The sequence below is a fragment of the Contarinia nasturtii genome, unplaced genomic scaffold (assembly GCF_009176525.2).
Source record: "Contarinia nasturtii isolate CC-2019 unplaced genomic scaffold, AAFC_CNas_1.1 Cnas_scaffold_6538, whole genome shotgun sequence".
Lineage (NCBI taxonomy): Eukaryota > Metazoa > Arthropoda > Insecta > Diptera > Cecidomyiidae > Contarinia > Contarinia nasturtii.
The window spans coordinates 1-11,619 of NW_022203792.1; the positions used below are offsets into that span (position 1 = coordinate 1).

At 31.7% G+C, this 11,619-nt stretch overlaps 4 protein-coding genes across 10 annotated transcripts; 2 read left to right on the forward strand and 2 right to left on the reverse strand.

The window, feature by feature from the left end:
- Positions 1-78: 78 nt before the first annotated feature.
- LOC116351882 lies at positions 79-1,663 on the forward strand. Of its 4 annotated transcripts, none has more exons than XM_031784031.1 (5): positions 79-513; positions 596-631; positions 889-945; positions 1,011-1,296; positions 1,413-1,663. In XM_031784031.1, exons 1-5 carry the CDS (start codon positions 195-197, stop codon positions 1,594-1,596), a joined length of 882 nt encoding a protein of 293 aa, XP_031639891.1. In that variant the 5' UTR covers positions 79-194; the 3' UTR covers positions 1,597-1,663. The 4 variants fall into 4 exon arrangements, 2 of the variants coding, with proteins under 2 accessions (XP_031639891.1, XP_031639892.1); XR_004202215.1 differs by having other exon boundaries at positions 80-513; positions 706-945; XR_004202216.1 differs by lacking the exon at positions 596-631 and having other exon boundaries at positions 825-945.
- A 386-nt stretch (positions 1,664-2,049) lies between these two features.
- LOC116351883 (transmembrane protease serine 11G-like) lies at positions 2,050-4,516 on the reverse strand. 2 transcript variants are annotated; one of them, XM_031784033.1, is made up of 8 exons: positions 4,285-4,516; positions 3,938-4,040; positions 3,439-3,835; positions 2,954-3,327; positions 2,797-2,886; positions 2,658-2,725; positions 2,471-2,594; positions 2,050-2,217 (listed from the first exon to the last, which is right to left on the reverse strand). In XM_031784033.1, exons 3-7 carry the CDS (start codon positions 3,548-3,550, stop codon positions 2,477-2,479), a joined length of 762 nt encoding a protein of 253 aa, XP_031639893.1. In that variant the 5' UTR covers positions 3,551-3,835; positions 3,938-4,040; positions 4,285-4,516; the 3' UTR covers positions 2,050-2,217; positions 2,471-2,476. The 2 variants fall into 2 exon arrangements, with proteins under 2 accessions (XP_031639893.1, XP_031639894.1); XM_031784034.1 differs by lacking the exons at positions 3,938-4,040; positions 4,285-4,516 and having other exon boundaries at positions 3,439-3,861.
- Positions 4,517-4,957: 441 nt separating this feature from the next.
- LOC116351881 lies at positions 4,958-5,795 on the forward strand. Its single transcript, XM_031784029.1, has 5 exons — positions 4,958-5,221; positions 5,286-5,333; positions 5,403-5,426; positions 5,510-5,538; positions 5,618-5,795. Exons 1-5 carry the CDS (start codon positions 4,965-4,967, stop codon positions 5,641-5,643), a joined length of 384 nt encoding a protein of 127 aa, XP_031639889.1. The 5' UTR covers positions 4,958-4,964; the 3' UTR covers positions 5,644-5,795.
- Positions 5,796-8,918: 3,123 nt separating this feature from the next.
- Positions 8,919-11,126, reverse strand: LOC116351880 (F-box protein At1g47056-like). 3 transcript variants are annotated; one of them, XM_031784028.1, is made up of 4 exons: positions 10,866-11,122; positions 10,065-10,797; positions 9,875-9,974; positions 8,919-9,811 (listed from the first exon to the last, which is right to left on the reverse strand). In XM_031784028.1, the coding sequence occupies exons 2-4, from the start codon at positions 10,779-10,781 to the stop codon at positions 9,291-9,293; spliced, it is 1,338 nt and encodes a 445-aa protein (XP_031639888.1). In that variant the 5' UTR covers positions 10,782-10,797; positions 10,866-11,122; the 3' UTR covers positions 8,919-9,290. The 3 variants fall into 3 exon arrangements, with proteins under 3 accessions (XP_031639888.1, XP_031639887.1, XP_031639886.1); XM_031784027.1 differs by having other exon boundaries at positions 8,920-9,974; positions 10,866-10,929; positions 11,016-11,126; XM_031784026.1 differs by having other exon boundaries at positions 8,920-9,974.
- Between the last annotated feature and the right edge of the window lie 493 nt (positions 11,127-11,619).

Here is an 11,619-nt window from a genome sequence, read left to right on the forward strand (position 1 = left end):
TTTATTTTCTTCATTACAAAACTGAAAAATTGTTTTATACTCTATTATTTAAAAGATATGGTGAATAAACAATATATTATTATTATAATTTGATTTCAGTTGAAAATAAAAAATCTGCCCCTATCAAAATTAAAAAACAACCAACATACCCGAACGACCTCCTAATTTTGAATTGTAATTGGCCAGAAGGTCCTATGAGCCAAGTGTTTAAAAAAAGGTTTACTCTTAGAGTTACATTACAATTCCAAAAGCAAGTGTATTCCGAAATGACTTTGCCAAACGTGGAGTTCAGCGTGGAGTCCGTTCAAATTTGGGGTTATACTAATATAAGCCAAGAACCTGATATCTGGTACTATGCCGTATGGAACGATGCTCTCCAACGTTCCACAGAACCAACCGTTCCACAGAATGTTCCACAGAATGTTCGTTGGGAGTATTTAAAGGAATCTATAAACTCCTTATGTTTTTTATTTACTGGAAAAAAGTTGACCGATGAACACCTGAATTATATATGTAAATATACTTACATTTTTTAAAAAATATTATGATTTTTTATTTGATATTAATTAATTGAATCGAATTGATTCCTACGAAGGTGACATTTTGACCGAAGCAAATGCATTGGATCAAAGTGAGTATACTTTCATTTAGAGAAAAATACAGTTTTTTATTCGATAAAAATTAATTAATTAAATTCCTATGAAGATGGCATGTTGGTCAACACACGAAATTTGTATCAAATAAACAAAACATTATTTGAAACCAAATTCAAGTGGATCTTTGAGAGTTTGAAAATATTAAGAGATTATCTCCGTGAACCATAGAAAGCAGGCCACATCAGTTTCATCCCACTTCCTAGAGCTAAACATTTACTTTCGCGTTTTGCAGGTCCGGAGATAGAAAACATATTTCTAATAACGTTCCCCTATATTCACGACTCGTTAGGTAAATCAATTTACGATGCGATGGTATTGTATTGAAATAAAATATACATTTTTCTTTTTTGTTAGGAACCATAGCGGTTATGCAGTTGAAAATAACGGACAATGGAAGAGAAATCTCAGAACATTTGATTCTCGAAGAAAACTTCAAATATCGAAACAGGCCAAAATTTCCTTTTTCTATTAGTGACATTATTTGCCGTCAATTTGGTGTGACCTTTGGAGAAACATTTGGCTATCTTTATAAGTCTAATACGCACGCTATTCCAATGGAAGAGGCATTCCCATATACAATTGAATGCGATAGACCTTATACAAATAAAGTGATACCGAAAATACCCACGAGTTTGGTCAGGTAAGTTTGCTTTTGTTAAAGAAAGAATTTACAAATAGTTGTTATTCAATTCTAATCATAGCACGAATAAAAATGCAATATATTAAATTTAGTTCTCCTTTTATCACTTTGAATAGGTCAATTCTCATCGATCCTAACGAGATGATAATTGGAGATTGTGCTCCTTATAACAATGATGAGGAGAATAACGATAACTGGTGGTCTTGGCTTAATAATATACTAACACAAATGTTTTACCTGGGGATTTTTCTAGTGCTATTGTTTATGATAGTTTGTGCATATTGTAATAGCGGTATATAGTCGGCTATACAAGCATATTTTTATTTTATTGTTTTGGTTAGAAAATTGAAGTAAACTAAACTATATAATCGGCTTAATAAAGTAGACTCAAAAAACAATAAATAATAATTATAATAATTTATATGGTTAAATCACATATTTACATTCGATCACAATTTATATCTTTATTGTTTTACTTTGATTTCGACAAATGTTCGCAACAAATTGTTCACTGAAAGTGTTGCGAATGATTTCTGACGTGTCTCTTTGAGATCAGTAGGAGAATAGAATCATTAATGTGAATGTGCGTGAAAATTTAAATGTGGATTCGGTTGATGAAGCGTGAAAGTTTTGTGACGGTTTGATCATGTTCAGCGAATGAGTGAATTTCGCTTTCCTAAGTTAATTTTGAGTGTAGAAGCGAATGGTTCTAGAGGTCGAGGTCATACACAAGTAAATAATATAACTAGAAAGTTGATTCGCTTCTCTGAAATATATTTTATTTATTTATTTCCAATCGATTCGACTAAAATTTTACACCTGAAAATTCATAATTTTTTGATACATTCACAATGAGTTAACCTCATTGATTTTTCACCCAGTTGTTGTTGATTCTCCGACTGTTTGGATTAGAACGTTCTTCTATAAATAGAAAAAAAGGTTGATTTTGAGTATTGAATTATAACACGATCAAATTCCATGAAATTATTTATTTTCACAGAAAATTTGAGTCACACATAAAGAAAAAAAAGTGACACTGATCATCAAAATTTGATTAAAGTTTGTGCAAAAATGTTCAAGTCGATTCTATCATATATATATATATGTTTTTATATTGATGAAATAATACACAAGAGAGGTCTGTATATCACTTTCACATAAAAAAATTACTTACCTTATGCTACGAGAAGATGCAACATATCTGTCTTTCACACCGGTAGTAATTGATCTTTGATTTGATCCATGTATGAATATGTGAAATCCGAGTAAACAATTTCACCTTTTTATTGTTTATTCCTCTATTAAGCAAATAAAAATCAAACTATTAATACAATTTCGATGAACTTTTTTTGATAACTTACGTTCCTGACCCCCTCAATATCCCAACCAATCGACCATTTCCATCCACAATCGGACCGCCAGACATTCCCTGTATTTTATCCGAAACGATAATAACTAGTCTTGGTAAGTTTTCATCTTTAAAAAATCAAGTGCACTTACTTGCCCTTCAAAATTTTTGGTACAGAAATGGAAATTACTGTCAAATGTTGATACATTTTTAAGAACTTTTAAAGAGAGTTCTCTCGGCTTCTATATTAGAAAACATATTTTCAAAGTTCAAAATCGAAAATGATATTTTGTTTAATTGAAAACATACAAGACCGGAATTCCATTGATATCCCTTGGCTACAAGTTGCATATCTGGTTGAACAAAAGGATAGTTGCATATATTCAGGATGTTGTACGGTACAAGCGACATCGCCCCATTCACTTTAATTAATCCGATGTCCACCTGGTATCGATAACCCATAAAATTCTGATCATACTGTATATAGGCCTCAAGGCTGTAACGTTTTCCAGTACCAACTAATAATATGTCGTGATCTTGAATTATGTTATTAATAGATTTTCCATTTTCAAAATTCAAATAGTCCATAAAACAATGATTTGCCGTTAGAATCCACTCTTGGTGGATGATTGCGCAACTACATATGTGCTGCTTATTCTTCTGTACCGAACATTGATGCGGTTCTTTGATTCCCAATTTTAAGATAAATATTTAATAATAATAAAAAAATATAAACATTTATAGAAGAATTTCATTCACAAAAAATTATATTATTTATTTTATTTTATGCTTACCGGGTTTGTGTGTACTCGTACTGGGCCTTGTGTGTTTGTCTTTTGAAATTACACGTCCACATAACAAATACAGAACACAAAAGAACACCAACAATTTCATATGTAATTTCATGTTAGTTAATTTTTTTCACCTAACACTTTCTCAGATACAATAACAGAAATAACTGTGCTTGATAACGTTCAAATCACAATTCCAACTGATTTTATTTCAGTCGATGCCGCTTTTTATACCAACATTTTTGATTGACCATTTGGCGGGGGTCTACAATTTCTACCATTTTACTGTTCATCGTCTTTTTTAATTCATAGCAATAGCAAATTATTTCGATAAAATATATGAATAAATGATCAAGCAACAGTTGTTAAATGACGAGCGACGAAATTTTATGGGCGCTTACTGCAATATACAAAACCATGTTTAATTTTTGCACATTCTTTCATTTTCTAATATTCATAACTATGATTCCAATGGTACACTCGCAAATTATATGATACATACCAAATTGGCTGCCATTTGAGTCCATAAGAAATGTATTTTAAAATTAGAACAAGATAAATGTGCTTCTCGAAAATTCTAAGACTACAATTGCTCATACACGTGTCTGATATAATTTAAAAAAAAAAAACATTATAATCAAAATCAATAAAACAGTTGATAAAAACTAGTCCAATAGATACAAATTCAAAGATTGATAAATTAATTCAATTTTATAATGACAATATAAAATTTTTGCGAAAGTGTGTATGGAAAGTGTGGCAAAAGGCAAAACGGTATTTTATCGCAAAATAATCGTCGGAAAAAACTCCCAATACTTGTTTAAGTAAAACCAATAACAAAGAATATACCTTTTAATTCATTCTCATGTGTATTTAAAGATGAATATTCCCTTTAAATTTACTAAAAAAAATCCTCTCATAAGGAAAAAAGTGGCAGATGCTGTAATGTTAGTCTGCTAAGGTCATTGGTGTTCTATAGATAGTGTTGACAGTAAAATCACTATACTCGTATTTTCATGTCGCCGATATTCGATATGTGTTTGCCACACTCTCATTTTCCCAAAAAGATCAATATCGCTGTAACCCAAAGAACTTTTGGAATGAACTTGCCACTAAAACATGCGCAAATTTTCTAAAAAATCTTTCATTTAATTTCAAACACCTTCTCGTAGAACTTGTAATAAAAAAATATATGAATGTTATCACAGAATGCATAACAATGTTTTTAACAAGAAAATCTGGCAGAAAATTGACTTTTAACATTATTTTTCCATTTGACTTTGGAATCAAACTTCAATTTAATTTTTTATTTTTAAACTTATCGATTAAATTGAACTAGTAAATGCAAATCTTTTATTTTCAAAAAATGATATGGGTCAATGTCAACTCTGAATAAAAAATTAAATTGAAGTTTGATTCCAAATTCAAATGGAAAAAGAAAGATATTATTCAAATGCAGTAGTAATTACTTTCCTTGACCTCATTACAATTGTGGAAATGTAGCTATAAAAGATCACTGAACATGTACAATGTACATACACTTCAATAAAGTCCGTCCGGAATTCAACCTCAAATCATACATCACACAGTTTGTGAACATTATTTTCAGAATGAACATTAACATTTTCGCTTTAATTATTTCGTTGATTTTATGTTCGAATTCGATTCCAATTGTCGAGTGTGATTTTCAAAGTCCAATTTATGGTTCCAACCATGCAAGCATCATAGTCGGATTGAATCAGTTACTCGCGAATCTTCATCAATTCGTTCCTGCAAACAGACAACTGTAATATATTTAAATAAATTCATTTTTGTAATTGAATTTTCAAATTGTGCGAATAATATTTTAGATCTGGAGCAACAATATTCGCTGGATCTATTCCTCATGGTTCAATACAGTAATTATTTTAATGAGACACGCTTAACATTGATCTAAATACTTAAAACATTTCTTATAATTTTCACAGTACACCATCGCCACAGTTGCCAGTGTAAATATGACTGTTTAAAAAAGATACTCTTTTTTCCACATTGAGTCAGTTCAATATTCTAACGTATGATATTTGAATTTCAGAGCGAAAGAGACTAAAACACCAGATGCAAGTATGTGGTTTCTCTTTTGAAGACTTAGTTTCACTTGACTTTGTGTAATTTTCGAAATTTTCCACATTTTTCACTTCAGCCACTGATGGTACTGAGGACGGCTAAGTCACGTTTCTGGGGCGGAGCAACACATATTAAATGTTATCTGTTTACTTACCGAGCTCTCCTTCAAACATAACATTTTTAATTAAAAATAATTTAAATTTTTAATTGTGTATCGACACTTATTTTATCTATAAAAGACCCATGAAACCTGACATAATTCACATCTGTTCTTTTTTTATTACACATCTCAAATGCGTCGTGTTTCAATAAATTGTGAAGTTTTACAATTATCGGAGTTCAGTTTCTTTTTGATATCGCACAATAGTGCTTCAATAAACCCACGGCTCTTCTTTTAAGAAACACATTTGAACAGTAAACATGACTTATTGCTCAAATTTGTTAGTTTTGTCCCTTTCCGTTGGACTATTTCTTAACATCTTTCAATTGCAACTTGTTAAAGGACAATTCGTAAGCACATACGGTGGGTAGATCTTGAGATCAAAAAACAACGAACAATCCATCTCCCTTTCTATATCTTTGGTGGTGATATTTCATTTTGACAGGTATTGGAGGTGGCTCGACCGGTGTATTATACTCTGGGATGAAGTATTTGAACAGCCAAGTAAAATCATGGTTCGCGTCAGCAGGTCCATCGTATATGGGAACATTTAAGTAAGTTCTGGGCGGTTTTGGGATTAAGAGCACTTTAGCCCCTATTTAAAAGAACAAATTTAAGAATAAAAAGCTAATTTAATACTGTTTCATCTAAAAACATAGTGTACCGATACCAGCAGCGGGACCGTAAGTATTTTATTTTTTAATCAAATTTCACGCATAATATTAATGATTGAATTTTACTTTAAAATAGTGCAAAACCTGCGAAAAAAGGTACCTTTATTACTCAATCAAACAAAAAATCTCAATTTTACATGACGCGATTTAATATTGAAATTCGTTTTTAGCCGGCGGTTCTGGTGGTGGCGGTGGCAGTGGTGATGGAGGTAAGACGAGTGAAAATTTGCAATTTTTTCACAGCTCATGACTATATTCATTTTCAGGCTAACATTTTCTCCATCAAACGATCCCCCAAAACTCTATTTCCAACCAATTCACTTGCAATTCTTTCTTATTTCACTCGAATAAGAATCCAATCGACATATACAAACAAGAATAAACATGGAAATTTTATTATGCAAATAAAGTGGAGATGTTGTAGTTACTAAAAACAATTTGTTTTCTTTGAATACTCGCATTTTATCACATCAGTCATTCGACATACTAAAATTAGAAAACAATAATGAAAGTACATCGTCCAGGAAATGATAGTGTCTCAACTGTTATCGTATTTGACCTAAAATATGTCTCTCTGCTCGTAATTTTCTGTTATTGCACAAATAACAATATCCACTTCAAACTGTAAACACATGCCATCTCTATTTATCAGCATTAATTCGGATCGGAATGAGAGTCATGTCTATTCTCTGTATTTTCTATGGATTTCTATGTTTTGATAAAAACAATATCAAATCAGTTTAGCACATACTACACCATAACATAGACATTTAATTCTCAAGTCTTTAAAGAAGTTCTCAATTAAGTTCGAAATGGCATCCATAAAAAGTGTATTCATTTTCTCATTGATTTTGTCAATTTGCGTTTCATTTGACTTTAATGACTGTTATTACGATGAAAATACCAATCACGCGTCATATATTTGCGGAGTGAATTCGGGCGCAAATTTTCAACGTCGAACTAATGAATTCTTATATTGTAACAATTATTCGACGGCAATCGATCGAGCTGATATTCAAATTTTCAGTTTTCCGGGTTGTAAAAGTGAAGAAATGTTATGGAATTTATTGGATATGTTTTCAGGGCTTCGTGTATTAAATATTTCATTCACTGAAATTGCAATAATTGTTTACATTTTGCATGCATACTGTTTACGGACCGCCAAACATTTGGAGAAAATGTTCGCATCGCACAATCATTTGACCGAAATTTACAATGAACTATTTGGTAATACACCGAATTTGAAATAGATTTCTCATACAATCGAATTATAAAACTGGATTCGTATGTATTCGATAATACGCGCACATTAAAAACGATTAATTTTTCACACAATTCGATCGAGGCGTTGAACAGACGACTGTTTTCAAATCTTCATGAATTGGAAACGTTGGACTTCAGTAACAATCGAATTAAGAAAATTGAAAATGATTTATTGGTGCAAAATAAGAAATTAAAAAATGTGTACTTGAATAGTAACCTAGTGAAGCGATTGGAATGTGGATTTTTGTCAACATTATCGCAATTACAATCAGTTGATATTTCATTAAACACACTGGAATACTTGGATGCCAGTTGCAATGGTGATGCACACATCAATTTCAATATTTCGATGGAGCCGAAGGAATTTTCAACAACTCGTCTACGAGTTGCTGAATGCAAATTTCAATGGATTTTCACCGAAAGAGACTTCAAAACGATTCGTCACTTGGACTTGTCGAACGGCCGCATTGAAAATATTTCAGCGATAATTCAAAATGCAAGTGTTCGTTTGGAAACACTTGACCTATCCAATAATTTGATGGGAAAATTGTAGGCAAACACGTTCGAAAAATTTATCAATTTGAAAAATCTGAATTTAAGTCACACGAACTTGACAAACTTCGACTTCATCACATTTTATCATCTAAGAAAGCTGGAAGTTTTAGATAATTCGTACAATAATTTGAACACAGTTGATTTTTATCTATTTTTACGAAATTTTCAAAATTTAGTCGAATTGAATTTAGAGGAGAATAACTTAACCGCCATTGACAGTGTGACACGCTCCCATTTTCCAAAATTGTCCGTTTTGGGTATATCGAAAAATAATTTCTCCTGTGATTACTTGGTGAAATTTTTACTGCAGTGGCACGATTTAAAGCTGATCGATGGCACATCGAAACAAACACATGTCGGTGGTACGGATTGTAAACACACAGACTCAATCATAAACGAAGCGCTGGATATGAATGAACATTCGTTGGGTAATCATTTCACAAATAATCAGCCAAAAAGTCAATTCAATGATTAATTTATAATTGAAATATTGCTGGGCGCGATTTTGCTGGTAATATTGATATTTTTTGTCACAAGCAAGTGCAAACGTCCACTGAAAATGATGAAAGAAATGCTGTTGAACAATTCGGATGAAAGAAGTGTGACCTACCAGAAAAGTAACATCGACATACAACAAGGACTTTTGCTGCCACAACCAATTTAAAACCACTAAATCATAACAAAATATTTTACAACAAAATATGCACTTTATTTAATATCAAAATGCTCGTATCCATAAATATAATAATCTCTTTTCATGATTTTTCTTTGGTTACTTGTTTTAAAGACAAATCTTACAATGTAAAAATGTTTGGCGTAAAAATTTCATATCTTTTTTTTTTTTGTTCTTGCACTGAAATTTATACTAATACATAACAAATATAACCGTTAAAACAATAACTGAAAAACAAATAATTTTTAGTAAACATTTTCATATCATTTTCTAACCTGGCAAGGCGTGATTTTTTTTTTTAATTTACTATGGAGTATGAGAACTACAATTCAATTGACATCAGATGACATTGCTTTTTTTATTTCATTGGAGGTGATGTGCATGGCCCAAGTCAGTTTTTTGAATGTAATCAATTTCAAATGAGTTAATTGTCAGAATCATCGGTAAATAGTTGGTCAAATATAAATTCAAGTGTATTTTCATTTGCAATTAAAATTCGTGCGGGTACTTTAATATGGAGTCTCTTGTTACCGGTGATTCGAATGGAAATTTTCTCTCTGTAGCTATTTTGAATGACTTTCAGCAATGATTTGTACTGTTCCAACGTCAATTTAATATTACAGTCCCCGATAAATGATAGGTTCTTTAATCGCATTCCAGACTCCACCATTTTCGTCAATCCGGTGCCAGTAAGTGTGATGGATGGATATAAACCAAATCTAAATGTCAGGCTCTCTAGTAATGGTAATTTATCCAAAACAATGGCCACACCGACCTCGTTCATTTGTGTGACGCCACTCAAACAAATCGATCGTAATGTGGTCAGAGTTCTCAAACTATGAATTTCCTGTGATTTTATTGAAATACTATCTATCGATAAATGTTCGATGGGAATGTTTTTGTTTGATAATGATTCTATGAGCTGAATGAATGATCGTGCATAACCTGAAAAGGTAATATCGATATTGAGTACCTTTAATTTCTTTAATTTGGCTAATCGTAAAAGACCATTGACGGTTCGAATAGCTTTGTAATCCCAATTCGATTTATTTCCGCCGCTAATAGTCAAATTCTCCAGATCCTTTGCATGAATGATGGAATAAATGAGCTAAACAAAATAATCCAGAAGAACATAACCCATGAGCAATTATTATTAAAAATCTTCCTCTTATTCCTCAAATAGTTAATGTAAACAAACCTCGTCATTGAGTCTTGTCTGGATGTTCAACATTTTCAGTTGTGAATTGAGACCCATTATATCGGCAAATATGTCCGATCTTACGTATTCACAGTTCAACATAAGTTCTTTCAATTTTGGGAACTTTTGAACCAAAAATTCACAGCCCTCATTTTCCATATTGAAAGCAAACACCTCAAGTTTTGGACAATTTTTAAATGTAAACACCTTGTACCAATCAGCTGAGTTATCCATATCCATATTATAAACACAATCACGTATTTCCAAGTGTTTCAATCGGGGTATTAATAAGGCAATGTCATCGCTGCTAATGATCACGCGATGTAATATAAGACGTTCCAAATCGGTTGAACAATATTCTGCGATCGCATCTGTTCCAAAATCCGAATAACGACCCGCAAACGAAACATCGAGTGATGTGATAAGATGACCAAATTTGCACAGAATACGACGAAATGAAGACTCTTTATTGGTGGCACTTTTGAATTTGACACTACTATGGTAGCGGTGGAATACTTGCTCGGTGACTGGTCGGAATCGTTTGCAAACATTTGCGGTGTGGCACAAACTTTCAATATTTAAATAGCCAAAAATCGCATACAAGCAATCGTCATTCAATTTTAAAATGGTAGTAGTTTCATTAATAGGCTGTGTTGTCGTTGATAGGTCGGTGTCCATTAGATAACGCTTGGCGCTCGGTTCGTCTGAATTTGACATTTTTTTTATGATACACCTGGAAATATTGAAATATTCTGTGTGTTAAATTAATTCGCAGCGCAGTCAATAAAAGCAACAAAATACCTTCTATTTAACTACAGCAAAGAGAATTTGATACTGGTGAGCAAGTGCTTTTTCGTTGAACAATCTACATAAAATGGTCGAATATTTCTTCTGATGATATTAACGAAAAATAATGTTTTTGATAGTTGAATTGGGTTTTATTCGCGTTACCCGATAGCTTCAATATGATGAGCTCGACTTTTTTCTACCTTTTTTCTGGTCGTAATGAAATTTCTCGAATGTTTACTTTTTAAGAAAATAAACAATCATTACGTACTTCGAATGTTGACTGAATAAAAAATGTTCATTTATTTGACATTTGATTAGTTTCAGTGCTTAACACTAGAGTTCCGTGCTACAAAATTGTTCAAATTTAATTTTCCTTTCGTTCGACCAAACAATTTTCAATTTCATATTTGTTTTCTAAAAAATTCAATTATTCCTTTCGAGTGAATTTATTAAAATATCACGTTTTCTAAAATTTTTCAATTCAAATACAAACGTATTTTATTTCGTTTTAATCTTTGACAATCTCACATATTTTTTGTGTTATTTTTCGATATTTCTTTGAAATATATTAAATATGTGGCGTTTTCTTGGAAAATTCTTTTCTTTTCAGTAGAAAAAAGGTAATGGTATGCTTTTCTAAAATGTTTCAATGAAGAAAATAAACTTAATCAACTAGAAGTAATAATGAAATAAAAAATAGTTAACGCTTTTGTAAATTGGTGTGTATGTGTCATCGTTCGCTTTGTGTGTGTCTTGTTCGGTGCAT